The 19013-nt window shown below is 40.1% G+C and overlaps 1 protein-coding gene across 10 annotated transcripts in view; it reads right to left on the bottom strand.

The window, feature by feature from the left end:
- The window catches only part of LOC129721250 (NAD(+) hydrolase sarm1), a 91544-nt gene that overhangs the window by 1361 nt on the left and 71170 nt on the right, over positions 1-19013 (bottom strand). For 7 of the 10 annotated variants that reach the window (XM_055673583.1, XM_055673585.1, XM_055673586.1 and 4 more), the window contains 5 exons: positions 16826-17184; positions 12943-13306; positions 3195-3286; positions 1120-3091; positions 886-1052 (listed from right to left, as the gene is read on the bottom strand). In XM_055673583.1, coding sequence (XP_055529558.1) covers positions 886-1052; positions 1120-3091; positions 3195-3286; positions 12943-13306; positions 16826-17184 — 2954 coding nt within the window. Of the gene's footprint in view, positions 1-58; positions 518-885; positions 1053-1119; positions 3092-3194; positions 3287-12942; positions 13307-16825; positions 17185-17356; positions 17566-17944; positions 18185-19013 lie in introns of those variants that run through there. The other 3 variants (XM_055673592.1, XM_055673591.1, XM_055673584.1) reach the window with 3 other exon arrangements.

Consider the following 19013-nt stretch of genomic DNA (forward strand, 5'->3'; position numbering starts at 1 on the left):
AATCTATACATAACAGATAGATAACCTAGGTGTGTCGATTAGTAAAAAAGACACTCGCCTGTGTTGTTCAAGCGTCAAAGTATCAACAGGCATTCATCACTTTTTTCTGCTGGGCTCAGCTTATTGGGTCCAACGGTGGGCGAAGCGGTTTGCCAAGAGCCCATTATAGTAACCAGACTGAAACCGAACACTGTACCAAACACCACAATAGCCTATTTATTATTGCACGCACACTATAAAAGCCATGATTTACACCGCGAGTGTTGAGATCGAGATTTGGCGCGAGAGCTGACGGCAGTACAAGTGATGAGGAATATTTATGTTAGCACACGTGGACTGGTAGTGGGCAGCTAGTAGAAACAAGCACATACACACACAGTAGTGACGCTTTTTGCATTGTTTCATTCAGAGCTTTTTCTTATCTCTGCATAAGAGGAAAACACTCGAGCGTTTTCAATAACTCAATCTTTGTGATGCACTTGAGCGACCGTTTCGGTTAGCGGTATTCCTTATGTACCTGCGGGTGAGTGAGAGAAACACGGAAGAATCGGTTCAGAAGCTATGGTTCGCTTGGGGAAAGTTTATCTTTTGAAAACTGCTGTTCGTAATCAGACAAACGGCGCAATTGGCTTACAGAAACTAAAATCGATAAAAGCGTAACAGAAGTGCATAGAAAAGGCGTATATCTCTCAAAGCGAGGACAAGCCAGCTAGTGCATGCATTGGACTACTAGTGATAAGCTTATCGTAACTGACGGTGTTAGAAACACAATACAATGCAATGTTTGCATGAACTTCAAACAAAAAAAATGTATACCGGGAGCAAATCATATGAATTGCGATAAACAACCAAAGTGGTAACATAGCATATAAAACATCACCGTACCTTTCTAGTTTGTCCACGCACGCGTCCTGGTAGTCGTGAATCCATCGGACTCCATTGAAATGACACACACCGCGCATATCCTCTGGTAGACGTTCCGGTTCCGGCCATTGGAAGTTGTCGATGATGGGAATAATATTGCAGTCAGAGTTAAGTGCAGCAACGATTTCCTTAAATGATAATAGAACGAGTATAAGGAAAATGTGTTTTGGAAGGCATTTGTACACCCAAACCTACCCTGTGCACCCAGTCTTTGCCATCGACATCGTCAACGCAACGTTCCAGCGCATCTTGAGTCAGCACTAGTAAGAAGTGCTTCGCGTGGCGAATACTTTGAAGGAGGTTGTTATCAAATTTGCCTGCCTCGAGTCGTTCCACATCGATAAACACTGAAAAGCCACGCAGCTCGAGATGAACTTTGAGCAAACTGGCCAACTGCGATCCGTTGCTTCGTCGGTAGCTTACGAAAACGTCGAGATTTTTCTCCGTGTTCTTCTCCGACGTTAAGGATGAAATTGTTTCGTTGCTCTTGATTGCACCTAGAATGCGCGCCCTATGGATAGAATTCCGGATTCCACATTCCGCCACCAGTTGGTCATCGTCTAGGTTTTTAATCGATTCCAAATCTACTCCAGCGTTCAACATGGAGTAAGTGTAGATGGTATACTCGGGTGCTATTTTGTACAAAAACGAGTGTATATTGTCTGGATCCCGTGAGCTATAGTCGGCCATTCGCTTCAAGTTTTGAAGTTCGCGTTCGAACCGTTTTCTTCGAATACCATTGGTCATACCGATGTCTACCTGTAGGTTCTCTTCTGCCAGCTGTAGCAGCAAGTCTCCATCGACCTTCGAATCGAAGAAATGCTGCTCGTATTCGGAGAACCCTATCTGCTTGACCCATTCTCGGACATCCTCCGTATTCCACAGTGGAACCTGTTGCGATAGTTTGTGCGGAACTTCTTCACCGATAAGCCGTAAGGCCTGGGCTGCGAACTTCGATGCGATTGCATTTGGCGAGCTAGCCACCCGAATCAACGGTTCGATGGCCCCGATTTCTTTGAAAATATTTGTGTTTCCTTGCTCTTTCTTGATACCCGCCTCCATGCAGAAATGGAATGCCGCCAGGTTACGCGCTTCTTCCCGTTTCGAGCTTAGTACCGGTACAAGTCTCTCTAACCAATGTTTGCTCTGACCGTGAGCATGAGCCAAATTGGATTTGGCAAACTCGGACGGATTGTGAGAAGTGACAAACGGTTCCACAAGATTTAGCGTGCCGGATTTGATTACTTCGGCTTCTATTTCTTTGTTTGCTACGAGCACTACAATAGCTAGGCAAGCATAGTACTTAATGTTTTCGTCGTGGTGAAATGCTAGTGGGAATAACCACGATGGAACCTTACGGTTTATCATAGCTTCTTGGTTCTCCGCTCCACCGTATAGCGATAAATTTGCCAATGCTCCAGCACAATGCCTCAATGTTTCTACATCATTCTTTCTGCACTCGAACAATACCGCATCTAAACCACCCAGCCTAATCACATTTGAACAGGTATCTTCATTGTGCTTAAACAAGTGCTCCAGGATTCCCGTTCCAACCCGGGAATGGTCAGTTGCATTGTTTCTCGTGCACACACAGGCAACGTTAACCACTTTGTCGAGCCCATTTTTCACCACGTGGGAGCGATTCTCTGTGGTCAAACACTGTTCCAACAGTCGGGCCGAGGAAAACTGAACATCGGAGTCACTGTCGACGCAGTTTTTCATTAGGATATCGAGTCCTCCTGTTTTGCGCAAAGTTTCACACAGGCTAGCTCCCAATTCATGGCCATGAGTTGGTACAGCCCAGGCACGTCGTATGATCTCATTCATCGTGTTTAGTAAATTTGGTGCTTTTTTCATTTGCTCCGAATGCTGTAGGTTTTCAACGTATGTCGTAAGGTGATTCGAGTACTTGTGGATAGTACCTTCGATTTCGGCCGGATTGCTTCCCAGCCGCTCCAGATCTTCGAACGACGGAAATTCGTCACCAAGGCCCATAGTACCGTTCATCGACGTGGAATGGGTGCTCATTTGCGAAGACGACGTTACCATACTGTGGGACGTGAACTTGGACTGTGTAGCTGCTGATACGTGCTTCTCCTGATTGAATATTCCAGTCGATGACACTGTCTGCCGTTGCTGTGCCTGTGCTACGGCCTTCTTCTCCGCACTGAAAATAAAACGTAGTTAGCAGGCCGTATAAAACTTATGCGTTAGGCTTCCCGAGTGCTCGACGCCACTCCTAACCGAGCCGAGATAAAAATATTACTAACCTGAAGTGATCGCTCTGCACTTTGACGCTATGCGCTGCAATATTATTGGCTTCGGCTTGCTGAAAGTCACCCATTTTTAGAGATCGTGCTTCCTAGAATGATAACAAAGCATACGACAAGTATTAGTTTACGGACAAACAACAACTAACTCGCTAGTAAGGCTGTGGTTGGTGAAATCGTGACGAAATAGTTACACCATCGGCAACGGGCAAACGTTTGTCGTTGCCCATCATCGCTTCGGTCAGTCTGGAACACGAAAGACCACGCTCGAGTATGTGCATTTTCGTAACCACTCGAACTGGAGACGGCCACTTATCAATATACGTGAAACTCGGTGTCAAGTTGCGAGACTGTTTTAAGTAGCTATGAGGATTTAATTATACCTAGCGTGTAAGTTGCTGCAGGTAAACTATGTAAAACGGATTCGGGTGAAATGGTTTCTCATTTTGAGAGCATTTAAATACCGCGAACAGCTTCTACTAATTGTGAATAATTATATAATCGATAGAATTTATGGAAATTTAAGCTCGATGTGCAAGTACAATATCCTCTGAATACTGGCAACATTTGCCTTCTAAAGTGTAAGTCTATTTTAAAATAAATTGAATAAAATTTGTTGCGAAAACTGTGAAGTTACTGTATCACTAGCATTTTCATGTCAATCTTATACCTAGATTATAAATATTTGATCATTAATTGATAACGTATATTGATTGATAACGTATGTTTTCGTATGGTGATAGCAGGAAAATCGTTACTTAAGACAACACATATTTGGGGTTAAAAAAGGACGCTCACGAATCCAATGTGAGGAATCCTAGAGAATCTATGCGAATCGTATGTGTTCGTCCGGGTATAGTGGCGCAAATTGAAAAACCAAAAACATCGAGAGCATCGCGAAAATTGTCCCAGTTTTCAACGGATTTTCTTCATTCTTGCAGCGATCGACTGGAAACTTAGATTAGCGTCCAGCAGAATACGAAAAAAAAAGATTTTGTGATGGTAACTATTGTATTCTTAAAAAAAAAAAAATTAGAGCCTTATTGAATGCACGTTTAAACCAATCAGAGCTGAAAACGAGGTGAAACTCTCACAGCCAACACTAAAGTATACAAACGATATTTTCTATGCCATTTTCTAGTCTATAAGGCTCCTCTTCTACTGAAAGTTTCCCTCGAAAGACCTGGTATAAAAGGAAGCAAGCATATATTTCATCTTCATTTTCATTCCTAAGACGGTATCATACCGACGGTAACGTTTGGAAATTGCATTGGTGCTGAAGTATCAATCTATCTGTTTGCCGGTCTGAAATACTTCAGAGCTGCTTAAAGGCTGGTTACAGTAGACCTGATTTTTTTTCTCACCATCCGTAACTGGCTCTTGATAAAAAAAAACTCCTACCTGCTGTTAATTTCACTATTGAATATTTGGGTGGTTAGTACAAGCGACGATCGAAAGCTATTTTATTTCGAATATCTATCAAGTAGAAGCGGTAATATGAAAAGGAAATCAATACCTAATAATTTTGTCCATTTATACAATAAACTTTTGCGAACCTTTCGCTTCGAAATTGCATAGAAAACAAATCTAAAACTATTGTAATCCTATGTCGACCATGCGGTCGTGTCTTGGACACCACCCTTCTACTTTTGAAAATTTATTAGATTCATAAAAATTACTTAATCCCTTTTCAAATAGTAGGGTAAGGAAGGATGTTTTCGGCAGTGAATAAAATAGAATTTTCAGGGGTTATGAACAATCTACGAAACTATTTTTTCAGTATGGTAAACTGAGATGAGAAGAAGCATCTACATAAAATAAGCTTCGCAGGTTGTTCCTTGCCCGTGAGATTATATTTCAATCATTGCCAAAAACACCCTCGCTTACCCTAACATTTAGAAAGGGTTTAAGTTATCTTTATAAATCCATATTTCTGAACAAAGACAGGAGTGAGAAAAAGTTGTGTCTGAACTTTTATAGGAAAATATTGACAAAATTGAGTTAAAGATCTTACACTGAAAAAAAAATTATTCTAAAAATAAAAAGTGATTTTGAAAAATCAGTTATCTCAGTAGAGAAAATTTTTTTCTGACAAAAACTGTTTTATGACCTCCTGGAAGTACGGTTATGGCGAGAGTTAGAAAAAAGTTGACAAAACTTCTAAGAAATTGTCAGAACTTTCATTTAAAAATATTGAAGAAATTTAATTTAAGATTCCACATTGAAAAAAAAAAATAAAAACAAGAAGTAATTTTTAAAAAATCGATCATTATAGATTTTTTTCAAAATAAGCTTTTTCATAGACAATAAGTTGCCTAAAACTCCTCATTTTAATTTATTTTAATTTTATTCGATGGAATGAAAATTCATCAAATCTTAGAGTAAATGGGAAAGAGAAAGAGAAATTATGGTCATTTCATGTCTTTCTTATTTATACACATACCTAATGCACGTGTAGTGGATGTCCTCAATCACAATTCCACATGCAGATGTACTCTATTTCATACGAAATAATCGTTATATGAGTATGCTTTTTTGTCTGTAAATATCTGTGCAATCACAAGCCACAATACGCAACCGGCGCGACCGACGTAAACATGGCAAAATGAATGCAGTGTCATTTCGGAAATAGAAAAAATAGAATATCGGAAACAGAGCTTTAAAAACGTGCTTGAAAATAAGATTTTAATGGAGTCTCCTAATCAGTTGACTGGTTTTTCTTTTTGGTTCTCAGAAATTTATTTTATGTTTATTTTTGGACCTTTTCTGACAGAAGTAGATCAAGTCTGCAAGACCCTTCCGAATATAAAAATATTTTCCTTGTCTGTTGCTGGTAAAAAAGGCCAAAGTCGTACACCCTGTCTGAGTTGTTGGCGACAAATCGCCGTGCAAGATAAATAAGTCCGCCATTTTATTTTTTAATCAATTTTTGCCTTTCTCCTAGAAAGGTATAGCAATCACTGGAAAAACCGAAGGTATAAAAGTGGTCTCAATGGCCGAATGTCATATACCACTCGACTTCTTTCGACGAACTGAGCATTTTCTGTATGTATGTGTGTATGTGTGTGTGTGTATGTGCAACTTTTTTTTCTCACTCACTTTTTTCAGAGATGGCTGGACCAATTTTCATAAAATTAATTGCAAATGAAAGGTCTAGTTGCGCCATAGGTTGCTATTGAATTTCATTGTAATCGGATTTTTAGTTTAGAGGTTATGTATCAAAATGTTAAAATCACGAAACATCAATATCTCAGAAACCACACCACCGATTTTAATAAAACTGGTTTCAAATTATTGGGCTGTCTCCAAAACCCTTAACTTTTGAATTTCGTTATGATTGAACTTATGGTTCAAAAGTTATGTAAAGAAAAGTTATCCTGAGGTTGTTTGAACTCACTCATTTTTCTCAGTGATGGCTGAACCGATTTTCACAAAATTAGTATCAAATAAAAGGTCTAGTTGCCCCATAGGTTGGTATTAAATTTCATTGCAATCGGATTGTAACTGTGTCCGTTGTTCATAAAAATGTGAAATCACATAATGAAAGTAAACATATTGACTTTCTCCTAACGATCACTGGCTAATTAAAAGGTAGAAAAATGATTGAAATGGCCGAATGTCATATACTTCTCAACTCAGTTCGACGAATCGAGCATTTTTTGCATATATGCATGTATAGGTGTATATGTTTGTGTGTGAGTGTTTACGTGTGTATGTGCACCTTTCTTTCGCACCACTTTTCTCAGAGATGGTCTGACCGATTCTTTCTATCTTGGTGTCAAAAAAAAGGGTCTATTTGCCGCTTAGGTTGCTATTGAATTTCATTGTAATCAAACTTTTATTTTTGGCGCTGCGTTAGAATGTGAAAAACGCTCTTATATCTCAGAAGTTATGAACATAGTTGAATTCAAAGAAATGGGCTTTCAAACCCTCAAACAATGAATTTCATAATGTTCAAACATGTGGTTTAAAAGTTATAGAAAGAAACGAAAGGTATAAAAGTGCTCAAAAGGGCCGAATGTCGTATACCACTCGACTCAGTTCGCCGAGCTGAGTATTTTCTGCATGTGTGTGTAACGCTCTCCCAATCTCACTCAATTTTCTCAGTGGTGGCTGAATCGATTTCAATGAAATCAATTGCAAATGAAAGTTCTAGTTGCCCTATAAGACCCTATTGAATTTTATTTTAATCTGATTTCTAGTTTAGAGGTTATGTATCAAAATGTAAAAATCACGAAACATCAATATCTCAGAAACTACACAACCGATTTGAACAAAATTGGTTTCAAATGAACGGGCTACCTGAAAAACCCTTAACTTTTGAATTTCATAAAGATTGGACATATGATTCAAAAGTTATGAAAAGAAACGTGTTCTGAAGACTGTTCAATCTCACTCATGTTTCTCAGAGATGGCTGGACCGATTTTCATAAAATCAGTGACATATGGAAAGTCTTGTTGCCCCATAAGACCCTAATGATTTCTTTTGCGAACGGATTATTACTTTTCCTGTTATGTTTAAAAATGTGAAATCCAGCTGTGAAAAGAAACATATTCTGATGACTACTCGGGCTCACTCACTTTTCTCAGAGATGGTTGAGCCGCTTTCCACAGAAATAGTATCAAATGAAAGGTCTAGCTGCCTTATAACACCCTATTGAATTTTGCTGTAATCGGAATGTAACTTTGTCTGTAATGTATCGAAATGTGAAAATCACGAAACTTCATTATCTTAGAAACTACACAATAGATTTGAACAATATTGATATCGAATAAACGGGATAGTTAAGGTTTAACTGATGAATTATGATCGAACACGTGGTTTCAAAGTTTGGCTCCCCCATACGTTCCCTTTTCATTTGATTGTAATCAAACTTAAGCAACCGTTATGTTTTAAATTGTAAAACAACGAAAGTCTATTATCTCAAGTATTACACGACTTATTTGAACATAACTAGTGTCGTACAAACGAGTCATCTCTCAAACTTACAAATAACAAACTTCATAAAAATTTGATATACTTTTCAAAAGTTTTGTAAAGAAAAGAAATCCAAAGACTATTCAACACTATAGCTGCTTTGATCAATATATATGGCCTCAACATGATTTAAATGTGGTATCGTACTATTTGAACGTTCCCGATATCGCTCGTGATTAAATTGTTCGAAATTAAGAGTCTTTTCTTATATTTCGCTATTTCTGAAGCACTAACATTACGTCAAATTTCATATTTTATACTTTAATTACAACATCAATATTTTAGAACCCAAAGAGTGAATATACCTTTTTGGATTTAAGCATTCATGTAAATCTATTTTTACAAATAATAAGTTTGAATGAGAAAGGCTGAGTCTAATTTAGGTTAAAAATTAAAAAAAAAATTTAAAAAAAATAAGAAAATCCATATGGTTTTTAAGCCACTGATGAAGAGACCCCCTTAATGAATATTACCAACAGCCCCACTAACATTGTTGGTCACCTCTTCCTCTTATATGCAGTAAGTAAGTGATGAATCAAAGTAATTTAGCATTTCATAGTGTACATGATAGCTGGTGTAAAAATATGCCAAAAACTTTGAATGCAAACGTGAGCAAAATGTGTGAAGACCAATTTTTACTGGTAATGTATAGGGGAAACTACACCTACACCAACAATTTGTTTACGTTCGAGCTGAACCATCAAGAATCAAAAATCTTTTATCCGTTTTTGTGCGTAGAAGCTGTGATGATTTCAGAATCAATAAAGAACACGAAAAAGTAACTAACTGTGACTAGGTAAAGTTTCATCCCTCCAACACAGCAAAATTTGGTAACTCTAAGCTATTTCTCATCACTTTGTCCCATTATTTTTCCAGTTTCGTATGTATAATTGGTAGGACCCCAAATGAATTTATAAAATCGTTGTAGGATTTTAAATGTGAAAATAGATACTTTTAATGGCAGTTTCAAAAGAGTTAAAATCTGCTTGGAAGACTTTTCCTTGTCAGTTTAAATGTTCTTAAAAAACTACCTAGAAGCTTGAACGCTAAATCATCGCGGTTAAAGGTGTGAACTTTGAATGTTTTATGCAAATATTCAATAAATAATTAACACTTCTTCCAGCGGAATGTCACGTAATTTGAGTTCAATCGGCCTTTGAAACCCTTTGCGTTTGTTATTCATTACTCAATAGTATTTTTTCCCTCTCATCATGTCACTTAAGTTCACCCCAACAGGCGCCCCAGCTTGATCCAATCCTAGGAAAATGCCAAAGCATAACCTTGCTGTGGAACGCACCCAGATGCTAGGAACTCGTAACTCTAAGAAGCTATTTCGCCACTAACGACTAAATAGTTGAACCCATTTAAACATTAGGTTACTGGTTATGGTATTTTTCTTCGCGTTGGTCTTTGTGCGCGGGGTATTTTTAAAAACTGCCAATCTTAATACTGTCGGGGTTATTTTTGAGTAGTTAGTTTGAGTATCTAAAAACGTCCATAATTATTTTGACAGCCACAGGCTGACGTACATCAGCGGATGAGCGATTGTTGTGGGACTGCGACGACTTTTGAGCGACGTGTTCCAGAGAACCCTTACCTTGACCCTCTCGATCGGTATTTCGAATGTGGTGCGTACACTTTGCGGTGTTGTTGCAAGTGGGCTATCCGCAAGAACGATTCGCGGACTGGTGACGGGACTGCTGACGTGTAAAGAGATTCCATTCTTGTGCTGTGTGGGACTGGTGGCGGTTGGCGTTTGTGGGGGCGGAGGCGATAGCGGAAACTCTACGATTGGACTAGGCGTGCGGGTCGGAACAAAATCCGATTGGCCCGTTGAACGGAATATCCCCTTCCTGACAGGCCACGGCGCTTGACTACTCATAGTCTGCTGCGTGTTGTGTAATGCCACACCAATCAGTAAATCAGTTTATTCACCACTTGAACACTGTTATTATACTTTCCATATATTAGATTCGTTCTGACAAGGCACTGATAATCACCAGCTTCGCGCACATTTTAATTGCCATCACATCGCTAATATTACTTAATATGGGAAGCTCCCGGGATTTCTTCGGCCGGCAATTAAATGCAACTGCGTCACGTCGACGTGCTCCGCACAAATTCGCACACGGGCTTTAATTAATTCACTGCGAATGTGTTTTCGGAAGTACAAAATTGTTGCAAAATACAATTTTCGCCGAATAAGTGGCGACCACGGCGATGCTAGAGAAGAAACTGTGAATGTGGCACGTTGTGCTGTCGGTCCTTTCCCCCGATGCGCTGCTGTCCGAGAGCGAGCCAATACACACACCAGGTCTCCCACCGACTCGTGAGAATTTTCACTTCACAAGAGGACACGATCACGCACGATCAAAACAATTGACCGCTAGGAGACGGAGGACGCAGCAGGAGCGGAATGGGGGAAAACCGCTGCCAACGATATACATACAGTTTCTTACATATGGCCGATTTTCAATCATCTATTTTCTGGTGGTTTGTACGCGACAGAAAAGTCGTTGGAGTGTGGGTGGCAAGGAAAAACTGCTGCTTGTGTACTCACTCTGGCAGCGTGCTTCAGTGTTTGTAGAACGGTTTGAGCTAGAAGATAAGGTTAGCGTAATATGAAATTACTGATTGTTAGTGTATTTATTGACTACCGAATACAACTTCGCTGGCAGACGGAACGTGCTCTTTGCCAGTTTGGAGGTGCTCATCTTTTCACAAAAGAACATGTGAATTTTGTTGAAGTTAGTAAAACTTTGCATTTAAATACAAAAAACACATGTTTCACTTCGCAGCACGAGGCTCTTGTTGGAAACTACACTCGAACACGTTATCAACTATTCGATCGGAAATTTTCGCAAATATCGGCCACAAATAAAACATCACTCAATCAATTTGCGTCATTTGGTTGCCAACCATTGACCAAGCCTGGATATGTTTCCGGCTGTACACTAATCGACATTACGCAGATGGTAGACCAGGGCAGCAAATTATATAGAATCAATGATTAAATCTTTTCACTATTGGTTGATGTTTCAAGCAAATTTTTGTTAGCAAAACCTAGTCAAACCTATTCTCGCGCGTCTGTGGTTTTCCAAACTGTCTCGGCTGGTGAAAACCTTGAGAACTAAACACGGGATGAGAAATGCCAGGTGCACTTGAGTCGATACGGCTGACTGGTAGTAGATACGAGCACGACTGATTCAGAAAAGTGTGTTTCACTAAGTTCAGTGTTTTCTTTTCGGCGCTCTTGACATTGAAATAACGGTTTGCAAAAATCCGACGGAGAGGACATCGCTTCTATTTTTATGCGAATAAGTTAAATGATTAATCGCATTAATCATGCTTAAAGCTTCTGGGTGCATTTTTTTCGCATGATTGCAAAGCTTTGTACGTTGGAAAAAAAACTTAAACTGGGGCATTAAATAAAACTAAAATATTCCCTGCTCATGATGGTTTGCTTTTTGTTTTGTGCTAGCTATATTAGCCATCGTATTCAAGATGAAAAATAGCTTATTCGATCGAAACATCAATCGTTTCCACTGTTTACCAACCGCATACATACGCAAAGTAAAAGACAAATATTTCCGAAAACCAACACGTCACCTCGCTTGATTAGAACTCGTCTACAAACCGCATCGACTGCGTATAAATGCAAAAAACCTGCTACTCCGTTTATATTGACCAAACAAATAATACGAAATTGGACATTTTTGAAAAATCGCCCATACCCGTGTGCCATGGCTGCTGATGGTAACTGTTGGTATTGGTTGTAGGTTTTTTCTGAAGAGACCCCGCCTGGTTGCTGATAGGTTTGACCTTTGCAGTAACTGTAAAGTATGCTTCGCATGTACCGTAAAATGGTCACTACTGGTTCTAGGAATTAGTGTCGCGTAAATTACATAACGCCCAAGGATCATTGCGGTACGTCACGAGAAAATTAGCTAGCGAAGCAACTTGCCAATAGGAGTTTTTCACGCTTTATTTCCCGCACAACTTCTGTCATGTAGATTATTTTGCCAACATCACTTTAGTTTTGCGTACTCTTTTGCACTTGGTATGATAAAAGTAGTTTGTACAACGAATGCTCATATGTCACTAAAACGTCTTTCTCCAGAAGGACGTAACGGTCAATCAATCGAGTTCCTAGTGCGCAGGAACAGGATGTGTCAGCGAACTCAGTCTCCGGTGTAAAGTTGTTGTTCGATTTTTTTACCGGCTGGCGTAAGGAACCATAACCATATATTTTGTCACACAATAGTTTTAAAACTCCTCAGAGATTCTGGACAATAAATTATCCATAAAATTTAAGCGTATGCTTTGGCAAAAGAGGCATCATTAACATTGTGGCCTACCCTTTTGGAGCTTTGCGTTGTTGCTTTGCGGATGGGAAAACTGGCACGATAACATATTTGAAACATGAATGAGTCATCCACCAGCGTGGCATCGCGAGCATAACCACCAGACGACCTTGACAGGGAGGTGTGTTTAGACGAAATTCCTTAACATAAGCATATATGTACGGAGAGAGTATGAGCGGTGAATCATCTGCTGAAGTGCGCTTTGGAAATTCGCAAAGTGGATCGTTAATTGGTTACGAGAATGAGTCATGGCTGAAATGATTCTCTTCTGGGAGCTGTGTTTTTATGCTAGCATCCTGAATCATGCACAAATGAAAACTACTAATTTAAATTTTAGGGTAGAACAAAAATTGGTACCCATTTCGTCACGATAATATCTGGACTGTATAGTAATTTTTCTATATACCTTCAACAAAGCGCCCTTTTCCTCCGTTTTGAGTCCGTCCACTTCCATCTTATTGCTCATTGCCGCTAGAGCGGCTTCCTCCTGGTACTGCACGTCGCCTGCATGGAGCTTTTTCATTTGAGCCGAGTTCAGCGTCGCTTGTTCACTGCTGAAACCGTCCGTAACCACCTTGGTCTTCGATTCGGATGTCATCTGTTTCTGTTCGAACTTCACCGTGTCAACGGCTCCATTCATCACGTGACCATTCTGCAGACTTCCAGTTGGTTTCATCATCAGCATGGAGTTCATTTCTCCGTCCGAATCGGGATGCGTCACTTGGTAGTCTGAACTAGGGTCATCCAGGCTGTCCATCGAGGATCGGAGTCTGTTGAAGAATGAAAAGGTTGAGTTACTTTTCAGTAGGAGATAAACGTTGTTATGGTAGTTATATCGGACTGAATTCTAAATTTGTTATAGATACAGCAATTGAACTCTAAAGTTCGAGTTGAACGTGCCCATATAAAAATTCCATTTCAAAAAATAGTATGAACAATAATGATAGATCTAAAATCGGTCTTAATTTTAGGATTCTTAAGGAATTTGTACCGATAGCCAAAAACGTACTTAGATTGTATGTTTGGAAGCGGGATTTTCAAGCATAATTCCCTAATTTACTGAATTATTGTATCTTTGTGTTGTTCATTGAGAAAAAATTTCACTATCATTGATGATGTTTTGTTTGGAGATTCTCGTAGTCCTCCTAAACCAATCCCTTGGAGAAAAATCTTTTTTTTTTAATTCTTTAAAGCTGTCAAACCGAAAAACAATTATGACAACCAACGCTCGATCCAGTATTTTCAAAAGAGTAGAGAAAATCAGTCTTGGAATTTGAACATTTTTAGTGAGATTAGTGAGTCATATTAACTAGTTATCGTAGCCCTAGTAAGGTATATATCGAATATGAATTACTACGAATAATCGGTATGGACCTAAGCGAGCGAAAAAGGACAACGATTATTGGAAACACGGTACTGAGAATGTAAGGACGCTGTTCGGATTGGCATGTGTAGGTATCCTGGCCAGAGAAATGATGAAGGTGAATGTGGAGGTCGCAGCTATCTAGAAGGTGTGGTGGCTAGAAAGAGGAGAACATGAAATCCAGGCAATCCTATTGCGGACACTTCATTTTAGTACCACATCTACTACACAGTGGCGGCGTCAAAGCAGCAAGAGGAGACAGGTTCGTCATAATTGAGAAACAGATATTTTTCCTGTTTGGACTCATCACTGCGACCAGAGACATTTGATCTGTGGTGATAGTGCCCTGGTGTTTTCACCTGGGCTCACTGCTGACAACGATACCAGCAGAGAAATACACCGGCGCATTATGGCAGAAAATCGTGCATATTTTGGTCTTCGGAGGACGCTCCGGTCGTGTAGAATTCGTCGCCGCACCGAGTTAACCATCTATAAGACGCTGATCAGCCGGTAGTCCTCTCTACGGGCATGAGACATGGATAATGCTTGTGGAGGACCAACGTGCCCTTGCGCGGTCTTCGAGCGTAAGGTGTTGCGTATCCGCACAACAAAATGGCCTTATTCTACTAAGATTCGAAACTACGACCACCCGCTCGTCAAAGCGGACTCTGTAACCTTAGGGAGTGTCGTTAGGGGCTATCCACATTCAACGTGGACAGATTGGTGCCGCCCCTTAATTGGTAGAGAGTACACTCTACTACAAGCGATAATGGCCTAAGGCTTATCAATTTTGCTGCACCCACAGGCATGACTATCAGATAGATTCTGTAGCACTTATTTTGAACGCCGGAATATTCGAAAGCACACCTGAATGCGCCCAAATGCGGTGGCTTGCTCTCAGATCGACCATTTTCTGAGTGATGATCGGCAGCTTTCAGACTTTACAGATTTAAGGTCGTTTAGAAAAACAATCGTTGACTCAGATCATGCATGATCCGCGCCTGGTTGTCCAACGTATTTAAATCGAGGACAATTAGTAACATACAGCTGAACATTCAGGGTTTATCAATTGGAGGAGTGCCTTCAGAGTACTCTCAGAAAGTTGATGAGCAAGTTGGTGACATATTCACAGTACGATCAGCACCACAGCGCGAAAAGTGTTGGGTACAGGTTCGGAAATCATGTACAATAAGTGGTTTGACGCTGAGTGCCATCGAGTGACGGATAAGAAGAACCGCACCAGAGCTCACATGTTGCTTACAACTGTGACTCGTCAGAGCGGAGGGAGATATCGCACAACTGGAGCCATCGCCGGAAGAAACGTCAACATTTTAAGTGTGTTCTTGCGGAGACCGTGGGCTGCTTTTCCAGGTACGCTGTGAGGAGCTTTTACAAAAGGACTAACGGAATCAGGAATCGAAACGTGTCAGCCCCTGTCATGTGTCATGACAGGAAGAGGACAAATGATAAATCAGAGGTGGTCAGGCGTTGAAAACATTTTAGTGTACTGTTGAAGAAGAAGACAGAGGTGTCGAAAGGAGCTGAGGAGCTGCAAGGCAGCTTAGAAAGACGGTATTCCCGCCGAGCTTTTCAAAGCGATCAGCTGTGTTATCCATCGGACCATGCTGAAAGTAATGATGGTTTGGCACCATCATTACGAAGTCTCCATGCTCCTAGGTTAAGCGGACGATATCGTCATCATTTGCGTTAGCCGTAGAGTGGTGGAAGAGGCCTCTCAAGAGAGAAGCTGCGCTTGTCATAAACTCTGCCAAAACGAAGTACATGATGGCTAGAGGGTGCGTAGATAGTGTGGGAGTCCTTGAATCATTTGAAGTAGTCGACGATTTTTTTTACCTGAGTATGAGTGCGACAATGAGATTAGCCGTGAGTTAAAGAGGGCGTGTAGCGGTCGCAAATAGGACCTTCTATGGATTGCGTAACCAGCTGCGGCCTGCAGCCTGCAAACCCGTACAAGTACTCTATAAAACACTAATTCTCCCGGTGGCCCTCAATGGCAATGGAGCATGGATCCTGAAATAGGCTGATCGGCGAGCTCTAAGTTACCAATTACGGAGCGAAAGAAGTCTTTCTGCCCGACCTGCGTATTTGCATCCATCTCCAACTGGGAAATGACGTTTGGTGCAGACGCATTAACCATTAAGTCGGATATAGTCAAGCGGATAGTACACAGCAGGCTTCAGTGGACTGGGCATGTAGCTAGAATACCGAAAGAACGACCAGCAAAAAAGAATATTTAGCCGTTGACTTCGGGGTAGAACCCGCTCTTGTTAAATGGGCGCTGTCGACGAGGATGCCCACGTAACAGATGTTAGAGGCGACTGGAGGATAGCAGCCCAAGATCACACGACGGCATGACGTCGTATTCTGGATTCGGCACGTGATCGATAATCATTCTGTCGCCGCAAAAGTAAATTGGGTTAGTGAGTCTTATCAAAACAAAACGCCCAATTTGTTGTGTCGTTTACCGCGACGGATTGGTTCCATAACTTCAATCACACACAAAGGTAGTGTAATACAATAAGTCGAGTTATGGAGGAATCATTTCATAAAAGTGAGCTTTCGACAACGACGTATAAGTAAAAACATCTTCTTGTGGGTGTTTATAGTATCAAAATAAATAATCGAATAATTCTTGAGGACTGCTCAATAGATGACGATCTAGTTGTTACTATTTCTATGTGGAAACCTCTAACAACCTGCACCTTGTCTAGAAAAATGTTTTACGTCGATTGGATTTGATTGAATATTCAGTGAAAAAATAATGTTTAGTTTCAACCCAATGATTCACCAATATGGAATTTCCTCTGCATTTAACTGAACAAAATTAGACAACAAATTAGAATATGAGTATGATACATGTGATTAGTTTGCTATGCGGATATTCAGCAATTTGAAGATCGATTACCTTTTTTGCAGTTCGCCCAAATTGGACGAACTGTTGGTGATGGCCAGCTTCTTCATCTGGCTCGATGACGATGACGATGACATCATGGACGATGATGAGGTGGAAATCTGGGAGGCACTCGTGTGACCCATCATGTTCTTCATTTCGGCCATCGAGTTTTGCATTTCGCCGAGGCCCTGTTTGACCGCGGCCGCCGACGAAGTGGCCGACGACGACGACGTGGAGGACGACGATGTGAGGGAGGAAGACATGTGCTGCAGCCGCTGGGTCGAGGAGGTTTTGGCCATTCGTGACGTGGTAGTACTAGATGAGGAGGACACCTTTGAGCTTTTGCTGCTGGAGCTGCTGCTGTTCAGGAGCTGTAAGTGTAGAAAGCGAAGATCCTATGAACTTTCCGCAAAAACCAATTATTCGCGCTTAGAATGTTTATTTGGTACCCGATGACATCCAATCACTGAATGCATAAATTTAATTTTATGAATAATTAATAATGTATTTAGTTTTTTTTATAAATAATGGCATTTTCATTACCCACGAATAGTTACAGCTATTATTCTTTTTATTGGCAGGAGGCAAAAATGGCATTCATTAACTGCCTTCGGTAATACTCAACGAGCGCTGCATTCTTGCTTTTGACGTTAACGATCAACACCGGCACATTCAATATATAAAAACGATATTCATACCTAAAACTTAGCAATTGTTGATCATTCAAAGTTACTTTCATTGAGAATGTATCCAAAACATTCCAATTTATTGTGATCGATTACACAAATAAACCAAATTTTGTTTTACTACAACATTCAAATTTATCCTAAAATCAAGATAAACTCTTCTGCTGCAGAACAGAAAGATACATTTTATTGACCGACTTTGTGCCGTTGATTTTTATTACACAAACACTCCTCCAGTGCCGGACGCTGCAAAGCGGTCTGGTTTCTTCTACGCCCAAAGTGACAACACCCGGATGCTTGTTTTCCTGGCAACGGTCCGTGGGTGGACGACACTTTCGGTCAGTTCAAACCGTTCGTTCTCGCGCACATGCAATTAATATTTTTAAGCTTTTCGCGTTGCCTTTTATAAATAGTGTTTTCGTTAGTGAGATTTCTGCGAATTTACCTTTTCATTGTGTATATTTTTTCTCACTTAAAAAATTCGATTCGCTTTAAGTCTCTTCGAGTGCACACGATTTATAACGGTCTGGCAATTGCGGCGTAATTTTCGTTTAATTTCACTTATTCGAATGTAGCTTTGCTTCGTATCCTCATGTTAAAAAAAAGTTCGATTATTTCAAGTTCAAATTGCTCAAAGGTTTTGTGTGATGTCGGTCGTTCGGTCGTTGTACAAGTACTGGCTCCTAGATGAATAATATTCGCAAACCTACCAGGATTCAGCAGATAGTCTCTGTCCACCGCTGTGGAGCGGAGCGGAAAACGTGTCACGACCACGACACTATCGTGAGAGAAAGAATCAGTTGACAAATATCATTTCAACAGTTTCCCGCCGATGTTTTTCCCAGGCGCACAACAGCAATTGAGAGTTTTTACGAACTCGTGTGTTGAGTCGGCAACATCCTTTTATAATCCAGTTAAACTTGATGAGTTCGACGACATTCGTAATTTAAGTAATTTTGCATAATTTTGCATACTTGTTATCTCAAATATATCTAGATGTCTTCTTAAAAAAATCCGAAAGATTTTTTTATATTTTTTTGAATTTTTACTACGCAAAAAAACTAGATCTAGAGCATTTCTTAAAATCCGTCCATACGTTGTTATACCGGCACTTTTTTGCTTTGATTTTTGATTTTCACATTTTTGTACCGAAACCCAAGGTGGTACTGGCACTGGCTGTGTCAATTGGCATAAAATCCCTCAATTGGAACATTTTTTTCTTCGAAAGATCATGGTAATTTTTTTGAGACTTCTGGATTTTTTTTTGTTTAATTCAGTAAAACTGCAATTTTTAGTGCAATTAATGTTTCAATTGAAAAAATACTCTTACATCGCCTTATTGTTAAAACCTATTAAGTGTTGTTTTCTCTCAGCGAAACGAAATCACAACATCATCGCATATGTGTTATGAAATGGGCATTTTCATTTTTCTCCGAAATAAAAAACGCGATGAATATGATCTTGACAGTAGTTTTTCGTGGAAAAGAGCAACAAACGTTTCACAGAATACAGTT

The sequence above is a fragment of the Wyeomyia smithii genome, chromosome 2 (assembly GCF_029784165.1).
Source record: "Wyeomyia smithii strain HCP4-BCI-WySm-NY-G18 chromosome 2, ASM2978416v1, whole genome shotgun sequence".
Taxonomy (NCBI): Eukaryota; Metazoa; Arthropoda; class Insecta; order Diptera; family Culicidae; genus Wyeomyia; species Wyeomyia smithii.